The sequence below is a fragment of the Nannobrachium achirus genome (genome assembly GCF_963921795.1).
Source record: "Nannobrachium achirus genome assembly, chromosome: 3".
NCBI lineage: Eukaryota > Metazoa > Chordata > Actinopteri > Myctophiformes > Myctophidae > Nannobrachium > Nannobrachium achirus.
The window spans coordinates 38,916,158-38,931,552 of record NC_137812.1 but is presented as its reverse complement, the minus strand read 5'-3'; the positions used below and the strand labels follow the sequence as shown (position 1 = coordinate 38,931,552).

Below are 15,395 nucleotides of genomic sequence, written 5' to 3'. Positions count from 1 at the left end.
GTTTTAGAAAACATTTAGCAGTGGAGGGTAATGACATTTAAAGTATCAAAACCCACCCTTACAAAGCTACTGATTGTAAATGACAGATCAGCACAATGTGTGAAATATAAATGAAACACTGAACATCAATCAAGTAAAAACTTTAATGAATGAATAATCGTAAAAAATCTTAACACAAATAAACAAAACAATTATAATGAATGTAGTCTTCATACAAATTCTTTAACAGCAGCATACAAAAATCTGCAGCATAGTGAACTAAGTGTGGTATTTGTACAATAGATCTTGACCTTTTTATGATATTGTTTTCGCTTTTTCTGCCTTTACTGATAGATTACAGTAGATTGACAGGAAATGTGGGGGGTGACACGCAGCAAAGGTCGTCGAGATCGGGAGTTGGACCCTTGACACGCTGTCAGGCTGTGTGTGCCTTCAGGAGCCACGGTGCCTGGACCGCTATGCCAGAGGGCCAGGCCAAAAGCTGCACATAATCACTATCATGGGTCAAATGTAGTGCCATACTGTCTGTTCATATACACAATGCCAAAATGGGAGGTAGGATTAAGTTGCATCAGTGTGGTGGTCCTGCTAGTTCTTTCCACCTAGCTTGTCATCCACCCTGTCTTTCCCTAATCTTGGACGTGGATTTCTTCCCATCTCAACAACTCGGGGAGATCTGGCAACCCCACTCTTCTTTGTCTCCATGTATGTGCGCTGCCTTACGCTTAATTTATAATCTTATGACAGTTGCTCGCCAAAAATAGCAGATCTACAATACTCACAAAGCTAGATTGTAGATCGGTTCTTTTCAGCAAGCGGCACTGACGTGTAATTAAGCATTACTTTTCATTCTTTCTCCTTAAAGGAAAGGTCGCACACTAGAGAAAGGTGATCGGATGGATAGTTGTAGGACGGAAGCCTGTTTGGTCCAATCTGTTCCTCTGAGGGGATGTTCAAAACTGCTTCCACACTCAACTTGTGCGGAGTGTACCAGATATAGTCCAGTGTGCTACAGCACTCTCCTGTAGGCCTGATCTTCCATGTTGTGTACTCTGGTTCGGTCAAACCGTCTCGGCTGAGTTTCTTATAGGCCGAGTCCAAACCAAGAGGAGACCGAGAAAAATGCTGATAAACCTCCTCTGTTGGGATGGCATTTAAATCGCCACAAATGAGGAGAGGGGTGTCCGAAGGACCTGTAGATCCACTGCACTTTTTGCGAATTAGGTTCTGAAGTTGTCGCAGGAGGTCGGAACCCTGGGAGCTGCGGATCTGCTCCCAGCCACTACGGGCCTTCAGGTGGGTCACCGCCACACACACACTTCTCCCTGTGAGTCTGCACCGTAGCATTGCCACCACAGCAACCTGAGAACCAGGAAGAAAGGTCTCAAAAGTTAGAATTCTGTGTGAATTTCAGCAGTGGTGGAGACAAAAGTAACTTCGATTAGAAAAGAATAAAGAATTGAGATGGAATTTGTGATCAAATTTCTTGCCAAACTAAAAAAATCACAAACAAAAGCATTTGTAAATACACCATGTATGTATATTTAGGCCTTTTACACACACCTGATTGGTTGGAATCAGCAGTGCAGAGAGACGTATGTTCACGCTATCCAGTAGCTCAAAGCGTGATTGGTCAAAGAATAGTGCGCAGCCATCCGGACCATTGTTGCCGTCTACAGCCAAACACAGTGACCAGGGCTTAGGGCAGAATATGCCACAGTAGCCCAGGCCAGCCAGGATTGGCTGGAAGGTGTCATAGAAATGATCCACTTCCTGCAGACACAGGATATGAGGTCGGTAGGTGAGAATCTCCTCCAAGATGAGATATTTCCTCTGCGACCAACGCAGAGCTTCCAGAGGACAACAGACAAAGCTGTCCAAGCCCTCGCCCAGTGCTGAAGGAGAGGAGACACAGGGAGTTACTTTGTGCTTGGTAGAGCCTCTGGGAATCAGAAGGCCCCCGGTTCGCTGTGTCCCTGAACAAGACACTTAGGACTGTATTTTGATTGTCTTATGCCTTAACTAAAAGGACTGTCCATACTGTCTCCAACCACCAAAATCTTCGTCTGAGAGTTCAGACTTTTCGACGTGCAGCTTTCCGTACTCTGATTCGGGGTAATGCTTTTCAGAATATGCGAGTGACGTCATTTTGTAGTTGAACCGGACCTTTCCAACAAAAGGTTTGGTGGTCGGAGACAGTATGGACAGGACTTTAAGTTAAGGCATACTTGATGACATCACACATTGTACTTTACAATACAAACCCCAAAATCAATCCTCCAGTTCTAGGCAACACAGAAGGGGGGGAACTTTTTTTCTATTTCCACACAACTCCTCTAAGGTATATTAATGACATATTTCAATATTGAAAATGGGTGGTCTTCCCCTTTAAGACAATCAAAATAGAGCCCTCAAACCCTAATGGCTCTTAAACTGTACATACAGTAACACAGACATACAATATATACCGTTACATGCTTGAACAGAGCTGAATGTAATCTGAGCATTAAATGGTCTACCTTGGGCCAGAGTGTTCCATTGCATCACCCTAATGGAGCTGTTGGGTGCAACATCTCGGTCGCCACAATGGATGAAGTTCCTTTTGAAGCGAGGTGGTCTGTCCATCAGGGCCTCCTTGCATTCTCGGAGCAGGTCCAAAGGGTCTAGGGGGCACAGTGACGTCCCCTGATGCTCCTGCAAGGGAGAAATACTGTTATTTGCAGTGCCTTAACATTTAAACATACTGACTTATAAGCATATATACCAAACAAAACATTATGAAACAAGCGCAATAAACCAAGAGTAAAACATGAACACGGTAAAGTATTTTGTACTTAAATACATTGCTAAAGGGTAGTTTAAGAAAGTATGTAAAAAAGTTTTAAGAGACTTAAATGCAGAAATGTACTACCTATAACCTTATCTCCTCAGGTTGCCAAGGTCAGACTTTCGATTCTGAAGCCAGATGCTACGGTTTGATTGTTGTAGTTTTAGAACGATCAAACAGCAGCGTCTGAGGATTGTAGAGGACACGCCAGAAGATAATAGACTCAAGGAAAAGGTCAGATAAGTAGCTCTAGAGTAGACCATTTTGTGATTTAGATGTAATATGAATCAATACAATCAATACAAAGTTGATTATAAAACTCACTGGACGCCAATGGAGGATTGGTGTTTTTGTTTTTTTTGAGTAATCTGAAGGATGGTGAGATACTTTTTGCAAACTAGAAATACTGTTCCTTCGAAACAGTGTGGGCTCGCTTCCACCCAAAAAATTATAGTAAAAGGTGTCAAGGTCCCAGGCAATGTTCTCTTTCATTTTACTGACGGGCCCAGTCCGGCCTGTTCGAAGTGGAGCGGTGAATCTGAGCAGCTATACCCTGTGTGTGTATGTACTGTACTGTACTGTACTGTACTGTACTGTACTGTACTGTACTGTACTGTACTGTACTGTACTGTACCGTACCTTGCTGTACTGTACTGTACTTTTTACTGTGCTGTGCTGTACTGTACCTTACTGTGCTGTACTGTACCCTACCTTACTGTACTTTACCTTACTGTACTGCACTTCGCTGTACTCTACTGTACCTTATTGTACTGTACTTGACTGTACACTACTGTACCTTACTGTACTGTACCTTACTGTACTGTACTCTACTGCCCCCCCCCCCCCCCCCCCCCCCTTCCCTCTTGTAACCTGAGACTTTGGTGATGATTATGACACTTCGCTCTACAGAAGATTGCACAATAGGTATACAGACAGACAGAGTGGAACAGTTATTGTGAGATTATGACACATGTGGGCACATGTGGACTGGGATAAAGTTGATGTTGGGCAAGCTAGATGTGTTGTTGATTTTTGTATTGTGTTTTTTAGACAATTGAACAACTGCTGAACGTGGAGTTACAGATGGACAAACATACAAACAAACAAACACAAAATTAAAAGTAACAAATAACTAAAGCTAATTGTAGCGGAGTAGAAGTAATAAAAATGAAAAGCATGTCAACTGATCTCCCTGACAACAAACAACAACCAACACAATGACTGACTGTCCCCTAAGGCCACTGGGACCTACAGTAAAATCCTTAAATTCTATAGCCTGAAGGGACAGTGCGCCATTCCACTGGTTGCCGCCGGTTGCCAGGGACATATCACAACCAATCAGGATCCTAAAACTTTCTTCTTTTCTAGGTTAAATTTCTCTAAAACTACAAAACATTTCAAAATGAAAAATACAAGCACACGTGTCCACACAAAGCTGAACACATAACCATTTGAATGGTGTTGAAAGGTGTAATTGTGTAGGAGGTGAATCACGCCAAAGTTTTGAGGAGATACTGACTGACTGACTGACTATAAATAATGAAGATAACATACGTGGCTCGCCTTCCAGGCGAGCCCACAATGAGTATTAACCTGAAAGAACACTGGTTCCAGATCGTCATCTAGGTGTTGGTCATGATCTGGGTTGGTCTGGGTCAGAGTGCCAAACAGTCCACCCATTGGATACCCTGCAGAAGGATACAGAGAGTGCAGGTGAGAACAAGATGTGAGGAGACATTCGTTTAATTTGAAAGGGATCCCTAGAGATTGATTGATTGCATTTTTTATTAGACAAAAATTAACTACAGCACAAGTATAGTCAAAACAAAATGTAGTTCAGTACAAGTACAGTTAAACAACCAGCCTAAAAGGAACACCCCAAATAAGCCCTTTACGGTTTTGTTTACACACTATCCTTCCAGCAAGCAAGACAGTCTCCAGATGAACAATTTAAAACGATACATTCTCTTTAGGAGGAGTGAAAAGCAAGCTGTTACATGACCAAAATGCCAGCCCCCCCCCCCCCCCCACACACTCCTGTTACAATGGGACCATCTGTTTGATGGTCAACAAAAGGTCTCATTTCAATCTCTACAGTTCTTGATAGACTTGAGTAAAAGAGTTGGGGTAAGTGTAGATAATATGCAGAGACAACAATAGCTGTTGAAAGCCCCTCAGCAGACAGTATAGAATGCAAATATAAGGTAACACCTATTCTCAATCTGGCCCCTTTTTTGTTGTTGCAATAATACATTATGGACAATGGACATGGAGCTAAGGTAATGCAAAGCAAGGAAATGGAAGGGAGACAAGTAAGAGAGAGGTTACTTTGGAAAGGTTTGAGTCCATCCAAGTGATAGAATCCACAGACAAATCGCCTGCCACCTCCCAAGCATGATTTAATTACAATTACTTTCACTTTTGTGATCATCAACTTTATGCAGTTTAAAAAGTGGTGGACAAAACGCAAACCTTAAGGCCCATTCCCACTGGGCCAGATAACAGATAAAAAAATCTCTTTCTCCAGATATTTTCCATTCAAAGTGGATGGTAGATACAGATAAAAACAATATCTACCACAGATATTTGCCACAGATACTTTTATCTGTGGCAAATATATATATATATTTTTATCTGTATCTACCATCCACTTTGAATGGAAAAATATCTGGAGAAAGAGATTTTTTTATCTGTTATCTGGCCCAGTGGGAATGGGCCTTAGACCTTCATATTGACTATGTTACTATGCTGACAGCTAGGTGGTGCCCTATTACAAGGAACAACATTTCCAGTCTAGTCACAGGGCCTCTTAAGTCTGTGTGCATTACCAAGATGAAAATAAAGTATGAATTGATTTGACGCCATTCTTAATTTCTATTTTTTAGCACAAGCAGTAAATAATGGTGCAGGGTCGAATAAAAACTCTGCCTTTTAACTGTTCTGCTTGGATATTTGCTCTTCTGTCAAATAGCCAAACTGCAGCATGCTTCGTCCCCTCCTATCCCCAAACCACAGCATTTTCATTCATAGTTAGATATTGAGCAAGGGACCAAAAGTCACAATTCGCAAATAGTCTACCAGGAAACTGTTTGTTTGCTTTTTCATCCAAAAATACCGTTTTGCATTATAAGTCACACTATGTTTGAACTGTTGGGCAAACAAAACAGCTGCTTTTCTTAGAATGCACAATATCTGGCCTGGCTTGTAGAACAAATATAGACCTATATTAAAAAATGTTGTTCAGTCTATATATTTTATTAGTAGTTAAAGCTTGATAGGCCTATATAATTATGCTTTTCCTGGATTCAGAGAATCACGTTTTTGACCAAAAAAGTTGCAATTTTAGTTGTTTACTTTGTGGCTGCTCACAGAAAACGCATGCAACTGCATGCAACACAGTACAAAAGAACCACAATGTAAACAAGCCATTGTGCTTTCTTGTGGTTTAAATCCAGTAGACCTTAATCTGAACTGTAGGCCTATATTGTCATGTAATTTTCTTATGCGAACTTCTAATAAAGTATTCAATCAATCAATCGATCGATCGATCGATCAAAAAACATGTTTAAGTTAACACCACATTTATTTTGGGTCCCAAGAAGGAGTGAATTAGGCCGAAGCACACCTCTCCCCAAACACTCAGATTCACAGATTCTGGTCTCTGTCTACGAAAGAGCCATAAAATATAAGGCTATGATCACTGGAGAGCCGAGGTCATGCCTCAAAATAAAAACACGCTAATATGTCAACACTCAACCGCGCAATTAAGGTCAAATAGCGCAATTAGGTCAAACGTGTAGCAGTTGTAATTGCCAAGTAAACTGAAAGTACTGCAAGTTATGTTCTGAGTAAGTTTCGAAGCCTTCATAATTTGTCAAGGTGACATAACTTTCGTTTTATAACGTGGAGATGTGAGTATTTTTAAATGACATCAAAGTAGCACAATCATGAGGGATGAAAAATAAAGAGTAATTATCTTACCGATCGTCTCCATCTCTGTGACTCTGTCCAGTTCTCAAAGCTACGGTAATTAGTGGATCGTTTACTACACTTGTAACACACTAGTAACACTCTGTCGGGAGAGGTTGTGTGTACTACTGTACTCAGTCTGAAGCAAATGGCAGATATGTTTTGCCTCATAGTGGGCGGGGCGGGGCGGGGATTAGCAACCAGTCATGACATGTCATCAGACCAAATAGGGAAGATGCTCTGATTTCTTACATGAAGTTCAGAAGTTATTAAAGGACGACTTCACCACTGACCTATCTTCATATAACTGGTCCTCACTAAAATGTTCAAGATAAAATAGCTCAATCTTTCCACTTGGTCTGTGTCTATTTTAGGAGGGCTGTGAGCAGTTCAGAAACCCGTACCAGTGACATAATCGATCGGGAATCCAAGCTCATAGCAACTGCAGGCTTTTTATTCCTTAAAAGTTACTATGCTATAAGCCAGGGGTCGGCAATTAGATTTGGCCTCGGGCCAATTTTTTTCTAAACTTGAGATGGGGGGCCAGAACATATAATGAAAGGCTAATTTAAGAAAGTCATAGTTAAACAATGTTACTGGAACTCCAAGACAGAAGACTGCCTTACAAGACATATAAGCATCTGTGATAAAAAGAAAAGAATATGTGGAAAAACAAGCGGTTTTCCCCCCTTTTTATTTGCAAATATTGATGGACTGATGTGGTGAAGCCTTTAATAATTGTAATGATTAGCCTACATACTTTTATGTTAATAATTATTATTTCCTTCTTCTCTGCTGCCAGTCGTAGGCTACAACATCACATAAATATAATCATGAATCATGATTCATGCACATCTCACAATTCTGTGCAGCACGTTGTGAGTTTGTAGATTCAATATACTGTGCGCAAGTTGCGCAACACCGCTGCACGTTGACAAATTGGTCGTTATAGTGAAGTGATCGCAGCTGCTTGGCAGAAAGAAGAAAGACTGCTAGAACGCTAAACATCAGCCTTATCTGCTTCAAATAGGCAAGCTAGAGAAATGACACATGAACCAAAAGCATAAAGAAGAGGAAACAAGTGGAAAGGGGCGTTTATAGAGGAATATGGACAGAAAATGTATGCGCTGTTTATCCTACCTGGACTTGTCAAAGCAAAGCCCCTTTAGAAGCGCAACAGCTTTGCTGTGACATTGTTGGCTGCTTGAAAGGAAATAATTTTAGACAGCACCAAGAAGATGAAGCATGGGCACCTCCAAAGTTAGATTCCACGCACTCTGACCACAGGTAAAAGCTCACAGCAGCAGCAAGCAGCAGCACCGCCACTCAGTCAATTTCAATTCAATTCAAAGGAGCTTCAGTCACTACTGTAGGCCTACACACGGCTGCTGCGCTGCTCCCTCTGCCTATTCACTCGGCATGATTATGTTGAATATTAAAAGCATGTGGGAATGCGTTCTCTGTTTGGACATTATAGCCTAGCTACGATAGCGTATGTGGGACTGTCAGTCCGGTATCGTATAACAAATAAAATAATAATAATAATAAAAAAAATAAAAACAATTCTCAAAATAATCTGGGGGGCCAGAAATAATTTCCAAGGGGCCAGTTTTGGCCCGCGGGCCGCCTATTGCCTACCCCAGTATAAGCCATATTGTTCTCGCGATAATAAAAATCAAAATATATATTTTTTAAATCTTATTTAAAAAAGAAAATCTGCCTAAAGATGTTATCACTGGGAGGCCTTATGCGGGTTTCTGAACTCCCCACAGCCCTAAGAGACTAAAAAACTAAAAATATATAGAGTCATGGAGTAGAAGTCCCTAAAATGTATGAAATGTCCCCAACTTGAGAAAATTTGAAATTGTGAAACAATATAGGCCTATGCAACTTCTACTGTAGCACTGCATTTTTCTCTGCACTATTGCTGAACTACTAGGCCTACTTCCATCCATAGCTGGATGAGGGAAACCAAGCTTCCCATTTTGATGCTCAATATTATCCTCAAGAGTTGATATCATTTAACATTTGGTCGCAGAGTCAAGTTGTAGGCTACTACATGCAGCATTTCGCACCACCTGCTCTATCTGCATCGTATTGCCTACATGGGATTCAGTCATTGCAAATATTTTGGATTGTGAAAATATGAGGATGACCTTGCTAAATGAAGTAGCTAACTATAGAAATGGGAAATTGCAAGTGTGGTTGCACTGATGCGAGTCACAAGGAATCCACTGGGAAATGAATTCCATCTTACCCATAGAGTATATAATCTTACCATTACCATGATCTTACCATTTAATATATATTGTGATGTCAAGTGAAGCATGACCAATGACAAAGGCATGACCAATCCTGTCTGAATGGACATTATATTGTCCAAGATCTGTGATCTTACAACCCAGATAACATCAGTTCAAAGGTTAATAAAAAACAGGTTCACTTTAGCTGGCATAAAAGTTCTCGGACCTAGAACAATAGTGTGTTGCCTAAAGCAAACACACTAATTAGCTAGCTGGAGAGTCACCTAGCTTAAATTCCATTTGGTGTAACAGAGCCTGTCCAGTAGCCTACAATAATAATAATAATAATAATAATAAAGCTTTATTTGTATATAGCAGTACCCAGGGCCTATAGCAGCACCCAGGGCCTTAAAACTCATTTAGTGCCCATGAAATTAACGGATTATAAAGTCCACAATGCCAGTCTCAGGTTGGCATCACCCCCGTTATCTTATTTTGAAGGCCAGAAGTCCACAGCGCAAACACTTCCGGTCTGACGTCATCGCGTCCTGCGCCGGAACCGATCGTTGTCCACGTGGAGTTGTGTAGTCTCGCGTGTAGTCTGTTGCCTCCGCGATTTGGTCAAATGCTCCGGGAGCTTTTATACATGTGTAACATAAGCGAGCATCTGCCTCCATCCTAGCTTCTAAAGTGTAGTTTTGAGATAATGGACATTAAAGATGAGATCCCCCGTCCACCTCAATGTTATGGATGGGACTATTTTGTGCTCGTGGAGCCGTGATGATGCGAAATCAGCGACGGATTTTGTCTCCGGACCTCCGGCCATTGTTCTCGGTAATGTATCCGCCGTTACAGTAATATATTACTTTTCACGAGTATACTCGGGATTGGCACCATGTGATACTCAAGTATTTTTCACGAGTCTTCTCGGGATTGGCACTATATGAGTTAATTAGTATACACTGATACACTTAGTATACTGTAACTGGGAACAATTATGGTTATTATGCAAACAGCCTAATGCCTCATTCACATACAGAAAAGCCAAGCTAATGGTTTGCTTGGTAATTCAATGTATTCTCTATGCAAACCAAATTTTCCATGCTGGAAAAAAAGCTTGGAAAATGTTAAAGCTGGTTTGCATAGAGAATACATTGAATTACCAAGCAAACCATTAGCTTGGCTTCTCTCAGTGTGAATGCAGCATAAGACTATTGTATGTATACAACATATTTACTATACAAGGGTTATGCTGAGACACTGAGAGAAGCCAAGCTAATGGTTGGCTTGGTAATTCAATGTAATATCTATGCAAACCAGCTTTAAACATTTCCAAGCTTTTTTTCCAGCTTGGAAATTTGAAAAGCTGGTTTGCATAAAGATTACATTGAATTACCAAGCCAACCATTAGCTTGGCTTTTCTGTATGTGAGGCATTAGGGTTGGATCTAAATCTTTGTATCGTCTGTGGTAAACACTTAGAAAAGGTTAATAAACAAGATATGCCAAAAGGCCACAGCAACACATACTAAATGTTGCTCAACAGAGAGATGATGATGTTTATAAAACCCTGGCTCCATCCATGTACAGATGATATCTTTCAAAATAAAGTAGGCTATCATGTATATCATGTGGAGCAAACTACTTCAGTAAGACCAGCATCAGTGAGCAACAATTTGAAAATGTTGAGAGTGAGAGCATACTGTACGTACTGAGTAGGGTTGATACAACGTTGTTTAAAATACAATGAGATTGTTTAATTTGTGGGAAGGCCAGTACACGACTGTCAGGTTCTGGTACTGGCCTTCCCACCAACAGCCTCTCTCTTCGTATGTTAAACAACATTGTACTTCTTGCCAAGACTGGTGCAGGTACAGTATGCTTTCACTCTCAACATTTGCTACTTGTTGCTTGTTGGTCTTACTGGATAGTTTGCTCATATGATACATAATATACTTTCCTTCAACATAAAGGAATCTTGCCTTATGTTGAAGGAAAGCATATCATCTGTATATTATGGAGCAAGGGTTTTATGAAGATCATCTCTCTGTTGAGGAGCATGAACATTTAGTATGCACTGAAGGCCTTCTGTTGTGTGCTTTTTGACATATGAATCTTCTTTTTTTCCTTTATATAGAGCAGGTGGAGCCAAATACCTGCCAAATACTGTGGAGCCAAATACTGTAGTTTAACTTGACAGTAACAAACTGTGTTAAATGATCAACTCTACAGAATTGAATGACTTGCTATTATGCGGATAACATTTATCAAATGGGTGGCAGGGCAGGTCATTAAGGCTTGTCCTGCTGTCCGGGACAAGTAATACATCCTTATGGACAAGTTCATAAAAAATGTATTTGTCCGTTGGACACGTGGCTCTTCACCTTTTCTGTGATGCTCCTAGCAGCTTTGTGCTGTATGCAGACTATGGACTGCCGATACTATGGAGTGGAGGGGGCCAAGGGGGATCGGCTACAAAGGGCTAATTTTTACCCAGACACGTGACTTTTGTGCCTGGACAGGTGAACGGGAAATGTATTTGTCCAAAGGACATGTACCTCAAAAAGTTAACTTCAAGCCCTGGGTGGAGTTTGGTGGAGGTTGGTTTCCCCTTATCCAATTCTGCTAAATATTTTTTAGGAGTTCTACTTTAGCCCTGCGTTTTTCTCTGCGCTATTGTTGAAGTTGCATATATTTCTTCACAATTTCTCAAGTTTGGGACATTTCATACATTTTAGGGACTTCTTTTTTTCCACCCTTGATGAGTGAAGTAAAAATAAAACAAATCTGTGTGACACATCGGGCGGCAGTGGCGAACAGTAGAGCAGCCACTTGGGAACAGTTCAATCCCGGGCTTAGTGTCAAAGAGTTAGTGTCGAAGTGTCCTTGAGCAAGACGCTGAACCCCTAATTGCTCCCGATGAGCAAGTTGATGCCTTGCAAGGTTTCTTTCGCCATCAGTGTATGCATGTGTGTGATAGAGAATGGGTGAATGTAATGCACAATGGATAAAGATGCTATATGCACCATTTACACAGTGGATTTCATAAGGACTGTTTTATCCCCACAAGAATCAATTTAATGTGTATGTGTGAGATGAGGAATGTTGTGTTTGGTCCTACCTCTGGGGTATGTTGAAAACTAAAGCCCTATTGTCTGTTTGTTATTGCCCTACACACAATTAGTAAGAGCGCAAATAGATGGAAAATAACACTATACTCTCTCTCTCTCTCTCTCTCACTCACTCACTCACTCACCCACACACACACACACACATACAGCTTTAATACAAGGATATGTAATTTTCCTGTGACGCATACATTCTAAAACCAACGTATTTTGTTGTGCTTTTATTGCAGAATGATTACAACACACATGTGTTGTTACTGTCTGTTTTGTAACAAAACGATTCATTTTCATCATCTGTAGACCAACCTTTCTGGGCATTTGACTGAAGATCCAGGAAATTGCCTGGCACTCAGCAAGTGGTGCATTCTTTCTCAAGCATGTGTATTAGAGGTTGTTTCTTACTTGCTTACTGCAAAAACAATATTAATGCACGCCTGTGTAACATATCATTGGTACGATAATAAATAAATAAGAATCTGTCTGGCAACACACTGGTGAGTAGTAGCCTGGCATTGTGCAGTGTGTGTAGCTACAGACATGATGTCAATTCGAAGAACGAGAAAGTTTGGTAGTAGGCCTACTTTGATTTGGAAGAAGATTGGAAAGTTGCATGTAGATTGTGTACAGTGAAATTGGTGTGTAAGAATTCGACTGGAACGATAATAAATCACATCAAATACAATCATCTGTCCTGGATGTGAATCTCTAGACCCATATTACATTGTTTACTGGCCGCTGCTGTGATCCCGATCGAGCTGAAATAAATCACCCAGCACATTACACAGATGACCACTGTAGACATGCTGCTGGGGTCCATTCTGCAATAAAAGAATGTATGCGTCACAGGAAAATTACATATCCTCGTATTAAAGCTGTATGTGTGTGTGAGTGAGAGAGAGAGAGAGAGAGAGAGAGAGTATAGTGTTATTTTCCATCTATTTGTGCTCTTACTAATTGTGTGTAGGGCAATAACAAACAGACAATAGGGCTTTAGTTTTCAACATACCCCAGAGGTAGGACCAAACACAACATTCCTCATCTCACTCATACACATTAAATTGATTCTTGTGGGGATAAAACAGTCCTTATGAAATCCACTGTGTAAATGGTGCATATAGCATCTTTATCCATTGTGCATTACATTCACCCATTCTCTATCACACACATGCACACTGATGGCGAAAGAAACCTTGCAAGGCATCAACTTGCTCATCGGGAGCAATTAGGGGTTCAGCGTCTTGCTCAAGGACACTTCGACACTAACTCTTTGACACTAAGCCCGGGATTGAACTGTTCCCAAGTGGCTGCTCTACCTCCTGAACCACTGCCGCCCTATGTGTCACACAGATTTGTTTTATTTTTACTTCACTCATCAAGGGTGGAAAAAAAGAAGTCCCTAAAATGTATGAAATGTCCCAAACTTGAGAAATTGTGAAGAAATATATGCAACTTCAACAATAGTGCAGAGAAAAACGCAGGGCTAAAGTAGAACTCCTAAAAAAATATTTAGCAGAAAGGACCAAACTCCACCCAGGGCTTGAAGTTAACTTTTTGAGGTACATGTCCTTTGGACAAATACATTTCCCGTTCACATGTCCAGGCACAAAAGTCACGTGTCTGGGTAAAAATTTGCCCTTTGTAGCCGATCCCCCTTGGCCCCCTCCACTCAGTAAATGAATTTGTAGGACAACCATGAGCATAAAGATATTTCTTTATAGGCCTAATAGTGAAAGTTTGGGCTGTTTTCTGTGTGTTTACTTAAACTTTTTGATCTCACCTAGATGAAGAAGGACACTATTTAACTGTCAATGAAATTAATTAGTGGGCACATCTCTGCTGCAAGCTTTATGAAAGCAATGGAATTGCCCATTAAAAGTCTGTCACTCTCTTAGTAAGTGGTTGATTTGATTTGCAAATGTAGTTTGGTTTCTAATTTAAAATCTTTAATAAGTTCTAATGAATTTCAGAATGAGTTATTTCATTAATTATTAGCTGGCCCCTGCCCTCAACACCACTCTACAGACTGTCTCCAGATGTCTACGAGCCACTCCAACAAATCAACTGCCTGTCCTCCCTGGAATCGCTCCAGCTGAAGTCAGACGAGAAGCGTGGAGAAGCAGCCACGCTGGCCTTTGCTCGGAAGGCACAGCTGAGTGAATCCCGACTCCTCCACAAGGTCGAGACACCACAGTTCACGTGCCTCAAGTCCCAGTGCCCCTATGCCACACAGGCCCAGGAACTTCTCCACACAACAGCTAACACCACCAAGCCGGCCTAATTATTGATTGTGTTATTTATTTCATTATTTTTTATCTTGAAAATGTGCAGGTCCTTGGAGTATGTAGCTATTCTTCTGATCTCAAGGCCTGGAAAGAAGCTTGGTAGCTGGGTGTCAGAGCTTCTGTCACCTAGGTGCCAGCTGACAGACATCAGCTGCGTCCCTGAAAAGAATCCAGGATCTCTTTGACATTGTAATTCAAGGTAGGAGTTATGCGGGAAAGCCTACTGTGGCAAAAACGGATTCAGTTCAGTAGGAGGCGAGTAGGCAACTAGGTCAGTAGGTCAGTAGGCAACTAGGCTCACGTGAGGAGGAGTCTGGAGGAGTTTCCCAACAAGCGCTTCCAAATTCCAATGCTTCATGCTGCTTTACGTTTTGCCACTCAGTCTAGATGAGTGGCATATGATGGATACCACTTAAAGGGATATTTCACTTTCAAAAACATTTTGGGTCATTTTATCATCTAGCCTACTCAGGCTTATGTGAACACCCCGGACAGTATTAAGTTGCTCGATTCAGTATTTAGATATTTGATATTAATTTTATCAGACACGCCCCCTTCCTATACAAATCCATTTTTTGGAGCGGTGAAAGCGCTCCCAATAGACAGGTATGTCCGTGGGTATGTGGGTGGGTGGCTGGCTGGGTGGCTGGCTGGCTGGCGATGTCCGTAGCCTGGCAATACCTTGAGTGGCCACACACAACACACTAGTTAAAGGAGGGGCGCTGTTTTGTGCAGGCCAGGCACACTCACCACTCACTCACAGGCACAGTTTACACTCACTCACTCACTCACATAGGGTACAGCTGCTCAAATTCACCGCTCCACTTCGAACCGAGGTTTGATTTTTAAAGTATGTTTTGGGGCTTTTATGCCTTTATTGATAGGACAGTAGACTGACAGGAAATGGGGAGTGACACGCAGCAAAGGTAGTTGGGATCGGGAATTGA

At 41.3% G+C, this 15,395-nt stretch overlaps 1 protein-coding gene across 1 annotated transcript; it reads right to left on the bottom strand.

The window, feature by feature from the left end:
- Positions 1-125: 125 nt before the first annotated feature.
- On the bottom strand, positions 126-6,932 carry LOC308281201 (nocturnin-like). The gene is made up of 5 exons (XM_080721321.1): positions 6,809-6,932; positions 4,421-4,515; positions 2,520-2,694; positions 1,564-1,895; positions 126-1,362 (listed from the first exon to the last, which is right to left on the bottom strand). Exons 1-5 carry the CDS (start codon positions 6,819-6,821, stop codon positions 847-849), a joined length of 1,131 nt encoding a protein of 376 aa, XP_080577447.1. The 5' UTR covers positions 6,822-6,932; the 3' UTR covers positions 126-846.
- Between the last annotated feature and the right edge of the window lie 8,463 nt (positions 6,933-15,395).